We start from the raw sequence: 20591 nt of genomic DNA, 5'->3' as shown, positions 1-20591 counted from the left end.
AGGTCTGCCCTGTCGGGATGGGCCGGGGTCACCAGGGTGCCGCCTGCGGACAGCATCACTGCAGCCGCTGCCGCCATCAGGGGACACGGTGCGGTGTTCTCCTCTTCGTCCCTGTGGGGGTAAACAAAGTGAGACACCATCAGCATAACATCGGTTAAAAAAACAGGAATGGAGGTCAACTCATCCTCTCCAGTGATGCGGCTGTGAAGGCGAACAGCGGACATCGCCAGAGAGTGGAGGTTCCCCATCGTGAGTGGACGGTTCCTCAAGTTGGAAACCTCCATCTGGACCTGCGGGAACCCGTAGATCCAAACTAGAGGGAAAAACACAATGAATCTTTACTCTTTAACTGATTACAGTCCTTATTTAAAACATGAAATTGAAAGCAGAATTTCATTAGTGATTCAGGGGAAATGCACAATGCACAATGTGACAATTTCAAATATTCAATGTGAATTAATTGCTGACTGTTGAACATGGATAAATCCTACTGAGATGCAGAGAACAAAATGTTGAACTTGAACTATCATCACGTCTCTCTCAGGATTCTAAAAAGTTAGGACTAACCAATGTAACACCAAAATCTACTCATTTACTGCTATTGATAACCATAAAAAAAAACATACCTTCTATTTTAAGTTACTTATGCAAGGCAGAATTATGATATCAGGCAGATGTACTCAGACAAGTGTCTCAAACATCTTAACCTGGCAGCACTTAATACTCCCAACTGCAATACAGAAAAAACTACTATAAGTTAGAATTTGACATGAAGCTAGCTGACCATCTAGAGAAGGCAAAAGCTTTATTCAGAAACACAGTTCAGAAGTGGGATTAGACAGAGCAGCTGCTGTGCTGATCACGGTAACCACTGCCTACCATGTAAACATCATATCAGCTGGCCCTGTGAGTCATTTAACTGAGTATTATTACAAATAATATTAGATAAATATTCAGTAGAGAGGCAATGTTGAAGCTCAGTGGACTGGAGGCTGCTGATGAGCAATGGGTAACGGAGGTGTGACAGGAAATGACTGGACAAAGTCAGAAATTAGGGAATTAAAATGTATAAATGTCAATGGAGATCATGAAATAAAAACCACCAAACAAAACCAAATTGTGCATCAGGCCCGGATCTTGAGACTTTATCATGCGGTTGGACAAAGAAGAGCCGTTTCTCAGCGAGTATCTCCCGCTTTAGCATTGCTCTTGTATTTTGAGCAGGTAGCATTCTAGCTAGCTGGTGGCAGCAGCGGCCGGCTGCTCCGGGAGCGACGGGACAAAGCAAACACTTTGTCGCCATCATGTTTCTCTCAGTACCTGAAGATCGGCGAGGAGCGGCGCTGAGCGCCACGCAGAGCCGGTATCTCTCGCGTCGAGTTGCAGAGGACATGTTGAAATTCTATTTTATATGGATCACCTTGGAGACGGAGAGCGTGTGACGGTGATCGTTCTGACAGATGACACTATAAAGACTCAAGATAGTGTTATGTCTGGCCATATCCACTTCCGGTTTTGTGACAGATCGGACGTGTTTTTCTGAGCTCTCCGCTTTTGCATTATTTTTTTACATTTCGCTATTTCCTAAATATTATTTCAGTGACAGTTATTACCGGAGTTATTACCGGATATCTCGGCGGTAACAAAACGTGTATAGCTGAGTTGTTTTACGGTACAAAAGTTGAGTTTGTGAACATGAAAAGTTTCAGAGCTCCGTTAGTTTTGTATGCTAGCTTAGCCTACCAGACTAGGCTTCTCTGAGCGGCAAAGACAACGCAAAGGTTGTCTACAAAAACCGAAAAAGAAACACCTGCTGACCGTGGTCCTCAACTCCCAGACTCCACCAGCATCGCCAGGTAGCGAGTATCTCCCGTTTTAACGTCGCTCTTGTATTTTTAGCAAGTAGCATTTTAGCTAGCTGGCGGAGTCAGCAGCGGCCGGCTGCTCCGGGAGCAGCGGCCGGCTGCTCCGGGAGCGACGGGACAAAGCAAACATTTTGTCACCATCATGTTTCTCTCAGTACCTGAAGATCGGCGAGGAGCGGCGCTGAGCGCCACGCAGAGCCGGTATCTCTCGCGTCGAGTTGCAGAGGCCATGCAGTCTGACTTTCTGTTAGAAATTCAGGAGCAAAGTGAGGAGCCCGAATGTTGACCTTCTATTTTATTTGGATCACCTTGGAGACGGAGAGCGCATGACGGTGATAGGTCAGGCGTGTTTTCTGAGCTCTCTGCTTTTGCGTTTTTTTTTTTGTTTTTGTTTTTGTTTTTGTTTTGTTTGTTTGTTTGTTTTTTACATTTCGCTATTTCCTAAATATTATTTCAGTGAGAGTTATTACCGGATACCTGAAAACGTGTATAGCTGAGTTGTATTACGGTACAAAAGCTGAGTTTGTGAACATGTAAAGTTTCAGAGCTCTGCCACAGACTCCACTAGTTTTGTACGTTAGCCTAGTCTAGTAGACTAGACTTCTCTGGGCGACAAAGACAACGCAAAAGCGGTCTACAGAAACCGAAAGAGAAAAAGAAACACCTGCTGACCGTGGTCCTCGACTCCCAGACTCCACCAGCATCACCAGGTAACATTAAATAATGTGGAAAATGCTCAGGAACTTGTCCTGTAGCTCACACAGCAAACGGGGACGGCAGAGCAGGTGTTGTGACGGCGGGGAATTAGCTCAAATGCTAACTGAGCTGCCTCCTAAAATACAAGAACAACCATTTAACCGCGAGATAATGTCTGAGTAACATGTCTGCATGATCCAACCGCATAATAAAATGCCACTTTGTAGGTTTGATGAACAATTTTTGTCCAGTTTCAGTTTTTTTTTTTTTTTTTCTGGCGTTGTCCAGTAATGTCTACATTTTCCCCCACTTTTGCCCAGTAATTTCCTGTCACACCTCCGCTATCCATCACCTTATCACCAGCGTTCAATCCAACATTGCTTCTCTACAGAATATTACAATATTATTATTTGTTATAATACTTAGTTAAATTACTCACAGGTCCAGCTGATATGATGTTTACATGGTAGGCAGTGGTTACCGTGATCAGCACAGCAGCTGCTCTGTCTAATCCCGCTTCTGAACTGTGTTTCTGAATGAAGCATTTGCCTCCTCTAAAAATGGTCAGCTTGCTTCATGTCAAATTCTAACTTATAGTAGTTTTTTTTCTGTATTGCAGTTGGGAGTATTAAGTGCTGCCAGGTTAAAATGTTTGAGACACTTGTCTGAGTACATCTGCCTGATATCATAATTCTGCCTTGCATAAGTAACTTAAAATAGAAGGTGTGTTTTTTTATGGTTATCAGTAGCAGTAAATGAGTAGATTTTGGTGTTACATTGGTCAGTCCTAACTTTTCACAATCCAGAGAGAGACTTGATGATAGTTCAAGTTCAACATTTTGTTCTCTGCATCTCAGTAGGATTTATCCGTGTTCAACAGTCAGCAATTAATTCACATTGAATATTTGAAATTGTCACATTGTGCATTTCCCCTAAATCACTAATGAAATTCTGCTTTCACAATTTCATGTTTTAAGTAAGGACTGTAATCAGTTAAAGAGTAAAGATTCATTGTGTGTCCCCTCTAGTTTGGAGCTACGGGTTCCTGCAGGTCCAGATGGAGGTTTCCAACTTGAGGAATCGTGCACTCACGATGGGGAACCTCCACTCTCTGGCGACGTCCTCTGTTTGCCTTCACAGCCGCATCACTGGAGAGGATGAGTTGACCTCCATTCCTGTTTTTTTTTAACCAATGTTATGCTGGTAACGTCTCCCTTTGTTTACCCCCACAGGGACGAAGAGGAGAACACCGCACCGTGTCCCCTGATGGAGGCAGTGATGCTGTCTGCTGGCGGCACCCTGGTGACACTGGCCCATCCCGACAGGGCAGACCTGGCGACCCTGAGGGCGGACCCGAGGAACGAGGTCCTCCCCATGGAGCATCTGGGTGCACAGTTCGTCAGGGTCTTCTCCCCAGTGGTCTCCCGGACAAGAGGTTGATGGGTCGGTGGAGGGTGTCCGACTACACCCCTGAGGGGAACATGATACTGTCCGTTTTCTGCTCTTTCCCAGATGCCAGGTTTCTGCGGAGATCCCGTCCCGCTCCACAAGGAAAGAGGAAGAGGAAGAGGGACAGCGAGGATGACAGCAGCAGCCGTCCCCCAGCCAAGAGACCCCTGAGACTGTAGCTATGTATTCTATTCTGTAAATGACAGGGTTTTAGGCTGTCGGTTTTCAGATGAATGTGTCATACAACAGCATAGATATTGTGATAGTTGTGATGTTCTCAGGTCTTAGTTTAATTGTTTGTTGATCCAGTTCGGTGTCTGATCTGCTGAGTGGGCAGTTGTTAGTCATTAGTTCTGTACTGTACTGACTGAACTGTACTGACTGTAGGCAGTGGTTACTGTGATCAGCACAGCAGCAGCTCTGTCTGATCCCGCTTCTGATCTGTGTTTCTGAATGAAGCTTTTGCCTCCTCTAATATTGTAAACCAAAGCAGCCCAGATGGTCAGCTCGCTTCATGTCAAAATGATACTTTGAGCAGTTTTTTGTGTTTCAACTCAGCAATTAATTCACATTCACATACACACTGGCTGCCTCTGGACGGGTCGTGTTTAGACTGGCACAGTATAGCTGCTCTACTGTAGTAATATTAGTGTTATTAGTAGTACTAATAACAACCGTAACAAAATGAGTAATTTTACCATTCATTTTAGTAGTATTATGCAAAATAACAAGCATGACAAGTTTAGTTTTGTGTTCAGATAATTTCACAATTTTGAGGCAGCTGTAAAGGCGACGCATGGACTTGGCCAGAGAGTGGAGGTTGCTCTCTGTTAGTGGACGATTCCTCAAGTTGGAGACCTCCATGTGGATGATCAGGAGCCCGTGCATCCAAGCTAGATGGGAAGCACAGTGAATCTTTAATGACTTTTATTTTAACTGATTACAATCCTCACTTAAAACATGAAATTGTGAAAATAGGAAATTTCATCAGTGATTCAGGAGAATATACGCTGCCCATCAGCTGGTAGATCTCCACCTCCATTCCTCCAGTCAGTAGTTCAGGTCTGCAGCCCAAAGGTGACTGACCTGCTGAGATGCAGAGTGACATGTTGAACTGTCATCAAGCCTCTCTGGATTGTAAAGGTTAGGACTAACCAATGTAACACCAAAATCTACCCATTTACTGCTATTGTTAACAATAAACTAAAATAATAAAAAAAGCCTTCTTCACATTAAGAATCCAGATAACTTGGTGAGATTCATGTACATTATACAATTGTGCAAACAATTACAGCAATATATAGCGTAAAATCTGTTTGCCCTATTTCTGTTTTTTCTATGGATGTTGCTTGACATGATTTTATTCATTTCTTAGGTGATGCATAGTCTCAACTTTATGTTTTATTGCCCTCGCCTATGAAATTAAATAGCCTCCACCCCTGTTGTTGTCAGGGAGAGGCTTCCTTTGGTGTGAGTGGCCACAGTCTGAGCCAGCAAGCTGCAGCATTTTCTCTGAATATCCCTGAAAAATGTTATTTATCTCAGCTACTGCACAAACAAGTCTGTTTTTTATTATGCTGTGCATTTGCACTTATTTATTGTAATACATCCTGTCCTAGCAGTTACGTGGAAAATTATTCAGATAGTGATTTTTGTAGTGGTCTACGTTTTTATGATAAAAGAAATAAAGCTGTGATGGATTAGCAAATGAATAATGCATTTTTCATTCATACAAGTACACCTTTTTATTTCATCTGAATGCCAGCAGTGTTGTTGCAGATGTGCAACAGCACCAAGCCTCCCTTCTGCGCAGCTTAAGGCACTGTTTCTCAAATGGCGGTACCCCTGGGGGTACGTAGAGGAACTCCAGGGGGTACATGAGATTTTTTTAAAAATATATTTTAAAAAATAGCATCCATGCAAGGTTCCTTTAAAAAACATTATTTAGGCTCATACATATTAATTAAAATATAAATGGAAGTTCATAAACGGAATTTTATATTCAGTATTAAATTTTATCATCCTGAACCCCCCACCCCGCACCCATCTGCCCTCCCCACAGTCTGGTTAGGGGGTACTTGGCTTAAAAAATATTTCATAGGGGGTACGTCACTGAAAAAAGTTTGAGAACCACTGGTCTAGGCCACAAGGTGGCAGCAGAGAGCCTTAATGCACAGTATTACTTGCCCCAAAGCACCATATATGTGGTCAGCAAATGGTTTATAGAGCTTGTGCAGCAATGTAGGTACATAGGACGGCTGCATAAGGACTGCTTTGTTGTACAAACACTACATTATTCAACCCCAAAATCAGGAGATCAGAGATGTGAGGGTCTACAGACAGAGAATGTTGTGATGTTGTAAAGCTCCTTGACGCTGAGAATTTGTAATTTGTTATACTGGACTACAGAATTAAAACTGATTTGATGTGGCTACAGATGTAACTTGGGGCAAGACTATGCAGCATACTACATGTAATCAGCAAAATCTTTATTTAATTTATTTTCAATTTCACAGGAAGCCAATAGAGGAATGCAAGAATAGGCATAATGTGGGACCTACAGCTAGTTTGTTTAAGACGGGACAACGCATATTATTTAACATGAGCACTGGGGTTTGTGTGTGCCAGATTTAGCCACACCGGTTAATTTCTGTCTGCAGTCCCTGGGCAGGTTGATGGTTTATTAAAATCATTAAAAGACAACATAAAGAAACACATAAGTACAGAGAGTGAAACTATGGAAGGATTAACAGGTAGAAGCAGCCATAAGCACTTAGGAGCACATTAAAGCAGAATAAAGACCCTGGCACCCGGCCATGCAACATTCACAGCAGAGGGGAAATTGTGCAGCATGGCAACACACAAGCTGGTCGCATAGCAACACACACAGCATAACATAGACATGTAAATTCCAGTACCATAAAACTTAGCCCAGAAGACAAGTGGAGTCATACACCTCAATATCAAATTACTTAGCCACACACGGTTCTGGTTAATAGCCTGGCAGCTGCATTTTGAACCAACCGCTGGTCAGAGCAGCTTGACTTAAGCACATGAAGAGGGGGGTTTAATGATCTAAGAGGGAGATAATGAAAGCGTGAATTAATAGGTCCAGACCTTTAAAAGATAAAATAAGTAATAAATTTCACAAAAATTTCTTAACTGAAAAAAGAAGCCTCAGCGAGCTTAGTTACTTGGAGGTCAAAGGTCATACGCTGGACAAAAAATGACTTAGCAGTAGTTTTGATATTTGAGTGAAGTGGATCGAAGTGGAACTGAAACTGCCTTTGCAAAATGACCGCAAAGAATGAAGATCCTCTGTTCTTTTGGCTCAAATTGTACTGTTCTTGTGATTAAGGTATTTTGAAATCTGTGCAAAACATTACCTGGGTGTAAAATTACTTTTTTTCTTTAAAGATTATTGTCAGACATTTCTGCTTTATTTGATAGTGATAGTGGAGAGAAACAGGAAGGGCAGGGGAGAGAGAGGGGCTGACATGCAGCGAAAGGCCCAGCCAGTACCTGATTTGTTATTTTTAAACGAGGGGGGCGGCCCGGTGAAAGCATCCCCCCTGCTCCCACACCATCAACCGGCTGGATGTGGATATTAAGTGTTTTCATAAAGCCTATTTTTCAAAAAACAACATAGTTTTCATGGCATAAACTTCACCTCAAATTCAAACTGTAACAGCTGAGCGCAGTGCAATTTAATTTCCTCAGTCACATGACCAGCTCCACACCCAGGTTACACCAAACATCCACATAAAAGTGAAGTCTATATCTGTAGTCAGATATAGACTCAGGAGGTGCAATAAAAGTATGATTGCTGACATTGCACAGAGTAAAAGTTGATCATGTGTATTTGTAGCCCTTGCTTTGCTTGATGAGCGGTTTCCTCTCATGGTATCATTCTCAAGTCACTGTATGCTGCTAATGTTTTTTCTACTTGGATGTGAAACCACGGTTGGGGCCAGCAGATGAGATACAAGTGGCATGACTCTGATCCGTCAGCTTTCTGTGTTTTTCAGCACCAGTATGTCCTGTAGCCTTCATGGAGTCAGACAGTGCTTTCCAACATGTTTTACTCCTCCAAGTTATGAAAGCACAACCCCAACAGGCCTTCCTACACCTCCGATGTGTAGGATGGAGTCTCAGAGTCTCCACGGCGGGCTGCATGTGAGCTAAGTTTAGAGAAGAGTTCCCAGACCCAGTAATACTTGCTGTCTCTATTTTTGACTGTAACGTGTAAGCATAGAAAATTAATACACCTCACACCCATAGAAATTGAACATTCAATTCTGTTGATGTAAGGCCTCTAGCCTGCCTTTACTTTAACGAGGAATGAGAAGAAGCTCAACGCTAATAAACACTAGAGGAAGGGGAGCCTACAGTAGCCGCTTTGATCCTCACCCCCAATCCAGAAGGTGGCGGTAATGCGCCTAAAACCTGTTCGCTAATCGCGATTAAACACAAACGAAGAAGAAGTTGAGCTAGTGCTAATAGCTAGCCAAGCGTACGGATCGGCCAGTTTCTTCTAGAAAAATGGATGTAAATCAGGCGAAACAGGAGCATCTACTTGCATTAAAGGGTACTGTAGCATTAAACACCTGCCAAACCGTTTTCACGGCTCAAGAGATGGGTTTAGAGGCAAATAATCTGGCCCGTCACATTGAGCAAAGTGAAATGGACTGTATTTGTTGTTGTGAGCTAACTCGGATGTAAGCTAATGACAGTCTGAGACAGTAAATGTTAATGGTGGTGACAGCTTTATAAGAGCCATTTGCTTCACTTTAAGTCGAAGATACCGAGTATAAACTAGCAAGAGTATGACGTGGATGTATTACTTGAGAAATATGTAAAGTAAAACTAGCTCGGGGTGCCACTGTATTCGCTTATATGGGTATGGGTAAATTACACTGAATGATTCAGACGAGAATTAAGGTGAAATCAGCTTTTTGGGCAGCACACGCTAAGTTATTTTGAAGTGAATAAGGCACAAACTCTGACAGGTATCACATTTATATGAAATAGGTACAACTGTCAGAGAAAGTTCGTAGGACTGTCAGCTACTACCTACCATCTTGTGTCCAGTTACAAATAAAAAAGTAAATTTTGATCAGCCAAGCTACACAAGTATCTTATCAGTCAACTTGGCATTCGGTTCCTTCTGGCTGGGGTGTGCCTGTTGTACTTCATTAAGTGTGTGATGGTTTCTGTACCTAGCTGTTGTGCACAACAGAAAATGGGAAGTAAGCCTGGATCACAGTAAAAAGTGGCTGTGACTCTTCTGCTCATCCACTTCTGGCTTGGTATTTTGCTGTTGAAGCTTCTTTCTCTCTGGTCTGGCCACCACAGATTAGAGCACCACGTAGATATCTGTTTAGTAGGCACTTATTGAGACTGTAGTGCATGCATTTAGCAAATTCACTGCAGTTTTAGGGCTCAACGTCGCCCCCTGCAGGTGGCCCCAGTTTTAAGCTAAAATCACAAGGCACCTCCTTTTTTATTAGGTTTGAGTTCTGGATCACAGTCAGGCCAGCTCCATCCCACTGCAGCATCTTGGAACACAAGGGTGTCCCAAAAATAAGGCTGACGTGTGGGAAAAGTTGTTGCTGTCACTCCCGTCATCTCTAGAAGACTCAGCTCACATTGTATCAGACCACTATGTATTTATTTATTTTTTCTCTTTTACAGTGATGCGGTTAACAAAACCGACTCTCTTCACAAACATGCCAGTGACATGTGAAGACAGAGATCTCCCAGGTAAGCCTGTTTATGTAGATGAAAGCCAAACTCACAGAACCTGAAGGGAATTGAATTCTTTCTTTTGTAGGGTTGTTGACTTGTTTGCACTATAGCACCAAAGTAATGTTGCATGTTTTTTGGAGTGTTACCACCAAGTAAAGTGATAGCTATGATGCCTTAGTTGTTGACTACGGGCCTTCCCTGCATTTAACTTATTTCTTTAAATGTGCAAACATGCTTACTGCACATGAATAGAAATGGTTCCTCTTTATAAGGTTTTATCTTCCTTATTTTATTTAGTTCTAGATTTTTAATCCATTTTTTACTCTGTGGTTTTATTGTCTGTCTTCATTTCTTTTGACTGCACTTTGTGCTTTGTTGCATGAATGTTGCTCCAAACTTACACAATACAGAACCACACATATAATGTGTCCAAACTCTACACACAGAAATCTCTAAATTAAGGTTCAGTACTTTAAGAATAATGTACCCAGACATCTAGAGTCTTTATAACTTTGAAAAACTACCAGCACCTGTTAACTAATGGTCTAATAATACATTGAATAAATAGTTTGCAGAAATGTGTCAAATCAATGGAGAAAACCGCTTTCTTTAGTATTCCTTTGCCCGGATATGGACACAGAAAGGTTATTCATGCTACACTGGAAAAATGTAAGGTTAGGGTCAGAAAATCAAATAATTTTGGTCGTTTTGTCATATATGGTGCCTGGAGAATGCAAGGTGTACTGTCCCTGTGCAGAAATAAAAGCAAGTCAGCACTGACCATGACGTCCCGCACAACAGATGCAAGTCTCTGTCTCTCTTTTCCTTTTTGGGACTTTCTGGCCCATTGCCGGCCCATCAGTTTTATTTTACAAATATACAAACGCACCCAGCAGTGTTGGAAATATTGACCGTGATTTATATTCAAAATGCCAGACCGCACTGCCAAAATCCACCATTGCCCAAAGTTTCATCCAAACTGGGCCAGCAGCAGCCGAGAAATAGTGCGTGACAGAAGGACGGACAGAGACCAATCAATAGTCCCCTTACCAGTCTTTGACAGCCAGTAATTTTAAGATACAAGCTTGGATATCTTGTGTTTACTTTTTCAGCAGTATTTAACACACGGCTTTATCTTGACTGGCTGTTTTTCTTTGCTATTAAGCAAAAATGTATAGAAAATTGCAGATATGTTGTCAAAATCTGTCTTGGAAACAAATTCATTCAGTGGTATTGCACAAGAACCTGTTCATGGTCCCTGTGACGTGTATTTATTTATTGTTTTTTCCCTGAAAGTATTAAGTCACTGACATTTAGATAGGTCTGCCTAAACTACAAGTTATACTTAAGTACCCTAATAAAACCTGATAAATTAATTAAAACCCTGACAAATAAATTTTGAAATCATTGGTGGTGTGTTGTTCAGTGGGATCCCAGCACACATCTGCATCATAGATTTACTGTGTGAGATCCTGCTTCCAAATTTAGATACCAAGTCTGCAGAGAATTTATAGTGTTAGTTTTTCCTTCGTGAGGACCCGGGAACACCGCAATGTGATCACTGGTTTGGTAACTGAACTCCGCGCAACCTATAAATCACTTTGACACTTCTAGGTAGGCCTGCTATTAATATAAGAGAGTAGAAATTATTTGAAGGTGTATTTTGGTGTAAACACAGATGAATTAGTCGAATTTGACAGTAGAAATATAACACTGACCTCCTTTTCTGTTTTGGCTGCTCCACTGACTGTAGGTTCTTTAATTAGGCCTCTGTAATTGCTAGTGTATATTAAAATGTTGCCACTCACCTCATGTCGAGCAAGTTTATTACAACACAAAATACATGTTTGATGGATCAAAGACTAGAAATAAGATGGATTTAAAGAAGGTTTTCTTTCTTTTGGTTCAGTCTGCTTTTAAACCTGGTCTTCAGGGGTACTTTTATTCACTCTCTGAACATCCCTGCAGCACAAAGGGCGCTTAGGGATAACTGTAGACAACAATGGAGCACACATAAAGCTTCTGTAATACCTTATTGTTCCTTGTTTCATTAAAGCCATAGTAAGTCTACACAGTGTACAGCCTGGGCAGAGGCTGCAGGCTTGTACTGGTGTTCAGTGTTATCTCAACAGTAAAACCAGTTAAATTTTATTGAAAACGATTTTTTTTTAGTTTTTTTTATTTTAGTTACAAATCAGAGCTGTTTTCATGACAACAGGTGGCATAGGCATAGCCATGACTCTGTAGTATGATGCATAGCAGCAATGCCCTTGGGTGAAATTGTTGGAAAGGGTAATGAAGCCAGCAGCGTCCCACACTGATCGACTCATGAGACACTTCAGCTTGTGAGACTGTGCAAGATAGGATAAGCGTACAAATAAATATCAGCAGTTCCATTTGCTTATATATTATTTTACCCCCTTTAGATTCCATTCACAGTTACCCTTGCTGTTTTTTTTGCCCTCACAAGACTGCTAATCTGCCTGCATGTTTTCACGTCACTCTCTCTTGCAGGCCTGAAATAGCTCGACATTGCCTGCATTTTGCCAAGCATATGTGTGCAGTAGCTCTCAGTGGCACATGGTCCGAGTCATTAACACATAACATGTCACGTAAGCCTGTGTTTTTATGTGTTTGTGTGCCCTCACAGGGGATTTGTTCAGCCAACTTATGAGGGAAGACCCATCCACCATTAAAGGAGCGGAGGCATTAATGCTTGGAGAGATGCTTACCTTACCACAGAACTTTGGGTAAGAAAGGCCTAAACTAGTGTGAGCAGTTTTGACCCGCCTGAAGAGGGGCGTTCTTTGCCTCAGCCTGTGGCATTCACATGTTTCATCATATCTGTGTCAGTGTGTATGCCCCACCTCTGTGGACAAACCTGTAAGATAGACCTGTTACATCTCTGTATTTAACAGAAATATATTTCTCGGTGAGACCTTCTCCAGTTACATAAGTGTGCATAACGACAGCAACCAGGTGGTGAAAGACATTCTCGTGAAGGTACTGTATGAAGACATAGCAGCATGTGATTGAGGTACACACTTGGACGTCCTCTTCAATAAAATTCTGTCCTGTGATCCTTCATAGGCCGACCTGCAGACCAGCTCACAGAGGCTCAACCTCTCGGCGTCAAACTCTGCAGTAACTGAGCTCAAACCGGAGTGCTGCATCGACGATGTTATCCACCATGAAGTCAAAGAAATTGGAACTCATATGTGCGTTATTTTTCATACATGTTTAAAGCCATCTCCATGAAAATACTGGTTGTAATGGTTTGTTAGGATCCCTATCAGCTGTTATCAATAGCAACAGCTGCTCTGTGGGGGTTGTTATTATTGTTCTCACTGTGCTTGACTGATTTTTTTTCTCTCCTTCTCCCATTCCAGCTTAGTTTGTGCAGTCAGTTATACCACTCAGTATGGGGAGAAACTCTATTTTAGAAAGTTCTTCAAATTCCAGGTGAGTTGTGCCAGTTCCTGTTCAGACTTGATTTTAATATCCACCCCGAGTGATCACAAGTAAACAGCTGAGACACATCCCCATTGATCCCCATGCATCTCAAATGCGTCTCCAGCCATCACCAGTGATTTAATATGTCATCATCCCCCCCATTACGTCTTTTCTTTCTTTTCGTACTTAGACTCAGTTGCACCTTAGTCCAAATCCCATTCTATCACTTCTTCTTGCCTCATGTCCATATCCCATGTTGTAATGTTCTCTACCACGTTTATCTTTAGCTCACTGACAAAGCAAATGTACCCAAACCTCTCTCGTTTTTTGAGAGAGGTTTGGTACGTTCCTTCCCTCCACAAGCAGCTTGGTGGTCCTCTGATGTTGTCAGGAACACGTTGGGACACATTAAGGTTAACACTACTGAGTGGCCCAGTGGATCCCTCACCACCTCTGAAAATGGTTTTAATAATAATAATAATAATAAAACTTTATTTGTATAGCACCTTTCATACAAGAATTGCAGATCAAAGTGCTTCACAATAGAAAGAAGAACATTTGAAAACATTAAATATTAAACATTAAAAAACATTTTAGTGATCACGATTCGTCTCTAAGAGGCACTGTGATCCAAGCACATGTGTACTCAGTGCTAGGGATGCATGATAGTGTTTTTTTTTTTTTTTTTTTATGCCTATACCAAACTATGCACATATTCTTTTCCACCTGCTTGCAGAGAACATCGTGGTGAAATCAACATGTTGTTATACCTACTCTTATTTTGATGGCCCACTGGCAGATGCAGCCATAAAATACAGTTTGTTTGTTTTTTCAAAATATACACACTCGGCAAAATAAGAAAACTAACTCCTCCAACTGAGGTTATGTAAACAAAAAAAAACCATTTCTATTTTTATATAACATTTTCTTTCAACCAAAAAGATTCATCATGCTCAAACACGCTTGGATGATGCTCTCCCTGAGACAAACCTGACAACAGCCACAACAGGACAGTCTTGACTGATTTGACATGTCGGCATGTCATATGGGCCATATGGCATGAAATATTGTTTCGGACCAATGCCGATATTTAATTTTAAAGCCAATATCGGCTGATATTGATGAGGTGCCAGTATTATTGTCCATCCCTATTTAGTTCTGGATCACCTGAGACACATTGTGGGTCAGTTGGGTCAAGCAAGTGTGAGGGGGGTCAGAGGGAGAGAGAGCGAACCTGAGAAATGTCACACAGCTATCTCAGAGGAAAAAGCAATTTGCATGCTAGCTGTGGATTTGGTCTGCTGGTCTTCCTACTGTCCTGAGTTTGTGAAACAACTGCAACCTAACCCTTTAGTCAACTTTTCAAGAGGACCAATAGAACTACTCCGTTTTTCTCTCGGCTCATTATCGTGTGGAACTAATTCTTCTTCTGAATGGAGGAACAGTTTGAGAAAACTACAGCATTCAGTTTGCAATCTATTTTCAATCAGGTCTTGAAGCCGCTGGATGTGAAAACAAAGTTCTACAATGCAGAGGTAAGCTGGCCGTGCTCCCTTTCTGCTGCCTTCTATACCACCAGTGCCACTATAGTATGAAGTGCAGCTGTCAACATGACAACTATCTGCCCTGGCATCTCTCACCATGGCTTTCTACCAATAAAAGAACTGTATTGTATGCCGTGCAAGTTCTTATTGTAGCCCACATAACATGCTTCATATCATATTACATTCCATAGTCAGGAACTTTTCCGGATGCTAATATAGTCAGCTGTATAAGACAGATGCCCTGGAAAATCCTTGTATCTCCATTAAAAAAAAAAAAAAGAAATCTTTTTATTAGGAGAAAATATGACTCACACATTTATTGGCTTTTTGAAAGAGCTAAATTCAGGTTAATATGCTCTTTCATCATGAGGACATTTGCCAGCCTCGCAGAGTCAAGCACAACATTTGGAGATGAAGGATTTTTCTGGAGTAGAGGCAGTATGCTTTTCCTTTGTCTCATCTTCATATCAGTAGCAGTTTTTTTTTTTTTTAAATTAGAATGCAAATATTCATTATCATTATCTTTGGCATGTAACTTCATTTGTTTATTATGTCTTGTATTTTATTTTCTCCATTAGAGTGACCTCAGTTCTGTGGTAATCGTTTTCTCTGTTCTCATTGCTGAACATTAGCTTTTCTTAATCTTTTTGATACAGCAAACTTTGTCTTTTCCTGGGGCCAAGAGAAAGAAGCAAATTGGGAAACAATGGAAAGCGTTTGGATATTGACATGCCTATTCAATCATTAAAGAAAAGGCAATGTAAATTAAGATACCTACATTTATTTATGATGGTGTGTTAGTACCTGACACTGACTTTCCATTATTTTGCTTTTGCTCTTTCTTTGGATGCTTATGCCCTCTTGCTAACTCATCTCGCACAGGGCTTGGACTTATTTTTTTTATTTTTTTTAATTTATTTTTCTTTTTTGGTATGGTGTCAAATCGTGGAGTGAAGGGATTGCATTGATCAAACAATCTATCATCTTTTGAGAAATTTGCCAGTTTACATTACAGTTATCCTTGGTTTCTGTGTGGCAAGATTTTCATGATAATGCATATAAAAAAAAATGTTGGCACTCAAGTACCTCTGAGTCCCAGTTTATACGCAATGAACAATCTTGCATTTATGGGCTTTGGATTACAGTGTGGAGGCCCAGGCCAATTATGGTTTCAATGTCTGATTCTCCCAAAAGAAAATGACTTCTCTGCTCCAATCATTTTATATGGGTTCATAATTGTTCCATTTCAAATTGAGACATCTTGCCGTTGACGCATTAGTGAAACAAAAAGATTGGGTTATGTGTAATGTGTGTGAAATATGGGTTTGAATGGCTTTGCATGGAACAGAAGTGCTAAGCTCTGTGATTTAGCATTAACCTCGTTTCAGAATGGTCTGTGGTCCCTCTCAATTCTCATACTGTGGATTGCAGGCATGAACTAATCTCTGCTTACCTCTCATTTGATCTCACTGTATACTAGAGGTTGCACTCAAGCATTGACAAGTCGAGTCTCCAGCTAGTGACACTAATGAATGGCGCATTTCCAAATGATCAAATAGTTGCCTGTGTAAAAATGTAAAAAATATGGTTCTCTCTTGAGAGCTTGTCAAGACATCTGTAGTGATCAAATAGATTTCCTAAGCACCTCTGTAAATGTTGTATTTTAATAACCATGTCACAACCAACTACTTTGGTTTAAAAAAAAAAAAAAAAAGGCATCCAAAGTGAGGTGCATGTGTGCACTGTTAGAAAAGAATTTCATTATACAACCTGTTGTATAATGACCAATAAACTTCCTTGTATCCTTGTATAAAGGCTATGGATATTTCAAATTTGTATATGCTTATGGATTTTGCAAATATTATGATTTTTTTCTCCTGTTGGGATCTCAGTATGTTATTACTTCTGTTGTCTCCCATGTTTCAGAGCAGATTGTGTCAGGTGTTTCCACTGGTGAGATGTGCATCACAGATTATCTTTGATGGTGTTGCCTCTTACTATTTTGTGTTTCAATTAAAGTATTACTATGGAATACCATTAATAAAAATAAAAAAAAAAGACCTCAGCAGCACCTCAGATCATTTAGACAAGAACCATGAAGCAGAAACCTGTGCTCAGAAATCTGTGAGCACTAAATAATCCTGGTTAGTTGAAATCAGTTTCAGCTTTTTCTGTATTGTAGCATAAGGCATAATGTCCATGGGATTTGTGCTGCCCAGCATCTTATTAAGGTCTTACCTTTCATGTAGGCAACCAGTGATGCGAAGGAGTGTGCCCCACTTTTGAGCAGCCAAAACCACAATTTCAACAGGAGAATTAGTGCTGAATTTAGCTGTTTTAGGTGCCATTGTTTGCCTTTTTCAGAGATTTGTTAACTTTAAATCTGTTAGTTACCAGAGAAGGCATTGATTTCCTCTAAAAGGCTCCTTAACAGACAACTTTGATTGACTTGTCAATTAGCAAAAAATCGTAGCTGTGCAACCCCTACTGTATACCCTGCTGGTCAATACTTGTACTACTAACCTTATCCTCAAAGGTACGCTGAGCACACTTTAGCTGAATCCTGCCATTTGTGTAACTTAGACTTATGCACCAGAGTGTGGTTGTTAATTTTCGCTCTTGTAACATGGCTCTTACATCATGAAAAGCACCTCCCTGCAATAAGGTTTTGCACCAACCTAACTCCTCGTCATAGCTCATAGTGAAGTGAACGTGCTGCTCAGTTGGCCTCAGAGGTTGTGTTGTTGTATTAAGTTGTTTGCAGTGAACATTAGCGTTGACCCCCGACTCTCCATTCCAGACTGATGAGGTGTTTTTGGAGGCTCAGATCCAGAACATCACGACCTCGCCGATGTTCATGGAGAAGGTCTCTCTAGAGCCCTCCATGATGTACAATGTGACAGAGCTCAACACAGTGGCATCTGGAGATCTAGGGTAAAAGCAGCCGGGTTTTGATTCTTTATCCAGTCACAGTGAGCTCAACCATTGCTTTTTACTGGCAACCTTTTACTAACTCTCTCCTTTGACCTTTCTCTGCCAGAGAATCTACATTTGGGAAAATGTCCTATTTGCAGCCCTTGGACACACGGCAATACCTGTATTGCCTGAAGCCCAAGCCTGAGTTTGCTGAGAAGGCTGGCATTATAAAAGGTGTGACGGTGATTGGCAAGCTCGACATTGTGTGGAAGACCAATCTAGGAGAGAGGGGGAGGCTGCAGACCAGCCAGCTGCAAAGAATGGTATTGTGACGTCTGTACTTTAGTCAAAATCAAAGCCATTTTCACCCCATATTTTGTTACGTGTGGGACATAATATCAAAATGATGATATACCACAGCATCTCTCCTTGTGAATATACTTATATATACTTGTGCACAATATACAATACACTTGTGCCAAGTTAGAGTTTGAATTATTATGAGGTGTATTTGTTGCTTGCCTTTAGGTATTTTAACTAACTATTGTGTCATGTTTATGTTGCAGTCACTGTGCATATTAAAACACGGAAAATGCGACTTATTCCTGCTCATTGGAAAATTAATTACAGATATTGTGATATATCATTGCCAATTATCTTACAATATATCACTTGAAGCAAAATTGCATGTATCATGATATCATAGTTAATGTGGGTAAAATATCATGATAGTATCCTATCGTCACTTACCCAGTGATTATGGGAAACACTGGGTAATGTGTTTTTTTTTTTTTTTTTAAATATTCTCCTGTGCCCTCCAGGCTCCTGGGTACGGAGATATCAGGCTGTCGTTGGAGATGATTCCTGATACTGTGAACCTTGAAGAACCGTTTGACATCATCTGTAAAATAACCAACTGCAGGTAAAACCCTCAGTTCTTACATTTGTGAGAGAAGCCTCCTCACTAGTTAATCCGTTAGACAAGATTCACTTCTTGAGTTGTGTTGCTATGGTGTTATTTTCCAAAAGTCATGGCACTTAGATGCGTCAGGCACTGGAGGAAAATTCAAAATGTGAAGCTAAGGCTTTGTGTGTGTTGCAGTGAGAGAACCATGGACCTGGTGCTGGAGATGTGCAACACAAGGTCGGTCCACTGGTGCGGTGTGTCAGGGAGACAGCTGGGCAAAGTCAGTCCTAGTGCCTTCCTCACGCTGCCACTCAAACTCCTGTCGTCCGTCCAGGGTTTGCAGGTATGAGCCCAACTTTTCCCAGTGTGAATCTCTCTGCATCAACTGCTGGTTTATGGATATGCTGACAGGAAACACTAATGATGCTTAGTGTTGTATTATTTTGCTCTTCATTTCAGAGTATTTCTGGATTAAGGCTCACAGACACATTTCTGAAGAGGACTTATGAATATGACGACATTGCTCAAGTCTGTGTTGTCTGCCCATATATGGGCAACGAGTGCTAGTCCCGTGTTTTGATTTAGCCTTTTGTATCCCAGATTTGAATGGACCAACTGTGGTTTTTTGCACTTCTGCTGACTTGCACCAAAAGGTGATCATGTTTAAATATGTACTGTATAAATTACTTTCTTTAAGATGAATTATGTTAAATGTGCATAAATGGGAATAAAATCGCTGTAAATTGTAACCGTCCATGTTGGTTTTGGTGTTATCACAACATTCCAAAGACATGAAAACAGCAACATTGAGTGAAAATGACCATGCCCATAATACACACTCCTGTCATTTTTGTATAGTTTGCTGCAATGAATTGACCTTTTTCTTTTTTGAAACATTTTGGAAAAAAAGATTCTAACAGAAAATAAGCAGTACTGAGAACAGCATGGCATTTACTTCAAATGTATTGATTTTTGTGAGAACTGGATGTGTTTTGAGGCTCATTTATAGATACATTGTTTGCCTACGGCTGAGTTTATTCAGCATGAAGGATACCACATATCCCAAAAATGGTAAAGCTTGGAAGGAATTATATTATATTATTATATGAATTATATATTATATTATATTAATTATATTATTATTATATTGAAGGACGATCATGACCACTTAAATGACAGGTATTCCTTGTGGTTGTTTCAACAGAAAGTATCAGTTTCAATGTTTTACTGTCATGAGAATAAAAAAAAATTGCTTTGAAGTTTAAGGTTCTTGTGTAATGTCCTGTAGAAATGAGCTTGTACAGTCATTTATCTGTTAAAATGTCCTGTTTTTTTTATTATTATTATTTTAAATGTGCACATAATTCACAATAGGTAGATTTTCTTTATGACAAAGTATGTTAAAACTATTTTGGGGCATTATATTCAACGCCCTTTTGACTGTACAAATAACAAATAATTTCATGAGCCAGACATTGGGGGTAAACTAGACCAACAAACAAACCAAAAACAGGAGTGCCCTTCCTGAGTAACAGTTTTTTAGTCATACTGCATTTTGCAAAATGTGGTGGCCACATTTGTTTCTTCCTTAATCGCAATAATGCCCACATTTTCAGCCCTGTTCAACAATGTAGATCTATGGCCACTAACAAGTAACTACCATACAACTTGGTTCATTTGACTGAAACTGCTCAAGTCAGGTCTTAAAATGTTAGTGGTGGTTAGTATGATATATTAAGTATTAGTATTGCCTAGCACAATCACATATGTTCCCTAAAATACACAAATCAATTAACTTCAATAATATCATTAAAATGTTTCTGGTAAGTAGTGATAGTGGAGAGTTTGTTATATGCCATGGAGTTTGGAAAAATGATAAATTTTCACGTCATATAAAAAGTAGGGCTACTCTGACCAATCAGTATGATGTGAAATTGCTAAAAGTGAGAATTTACTGAGTGGTTGATTAAGATCAAATTACTGGATTCAAATTGAGTTCTGCCGCACAGTTGA

The 20591-nt window shown here is 40.5% G+C and overlaps 1 protein-coding gene across 2 annotated transcripts; it reads left to right on the top strand.

The window, feature by feature from the left end:
- Positions 1-8441: 8441 nt before the first annotated feature.
- Positions 8442-19332, top strand: trappc13 (trafficking protein particle complex subunit 13). Of its 2 annotated transcripts, XM_030065571.1 has the most exons (13): positions 8442-8598; positions 9705-9773; positions 12409-12508; positions 12677-12761; positions 12849-12976; positions 13148-13220; positions 14702-14746; positions 15334-15351; positions 17556-17689; positions 17796-17994; positions 18493-18593; positions 18774-18921; positions 19038-19332. In XM_030065571.1, exons 1-13 carry the CDS (start codon positions 8553-8555, stop codon positions 19143-19145), a joined length of 1254 nt encoding a protein of 417 aa, XP_029921431.1. In that variant the 5' UTR covers positions 8442-8552; the 3' UTR covers positions 19146-19332. The 2 variants fall into 2 exon arrangements, with proteins under 2 accessions (XP_029921431.1, XP_029921432.1); XM_030065572.1 differs by lacking the exon at positions 15334-15351.
- The last annotated feature ends 1259 nt before the right edge of the window (positions 19333-20591 follow it).

The sequence above is a fragment of the Myripristis murdjan genome, chromosome 12, assembly GCF_902150065.1.
Source record: "Myripristis murdjan chromosome 12, fMyrMur1.1, whole genome shotgun sequence".
Lineage (NCBI taxonomy): Eukaryota > Metazoa > Chordata > Actinopteri > Holocentriformes > Holocentridae > Myripristis > Myripristis murdjan.
Note: the sequence above shows the minus strand (reverse complement) of the source record. Positions and strands in the feature narration are given on the sequence as shown.

Excerpts from the sequence above, each read along its gene's own strand:
- trappc13 (XM_030065571.1), top strand. The coding sequence starts at position 8,553 with ATGGATGTAAATCAGGCGAAACAGGAGCATCTACTTGCATTAAAGG. Across the intron at positions 9,774-12,408 it reads TGAAGACAGAGATCTCCCAG|GGGATTTGTTCAGCCAACTT; the intron begins GTAAGCCTGTTT and ends GTGCCCTCACAG. Across the intron at positions 17,995-18,492 it reads CCAGCCAGCTGCAAAGAATG|GCTCCTGGGTACGGAGATAT; the intron begins GTATTGTGACGT and ends TGTGCCCTCCAG.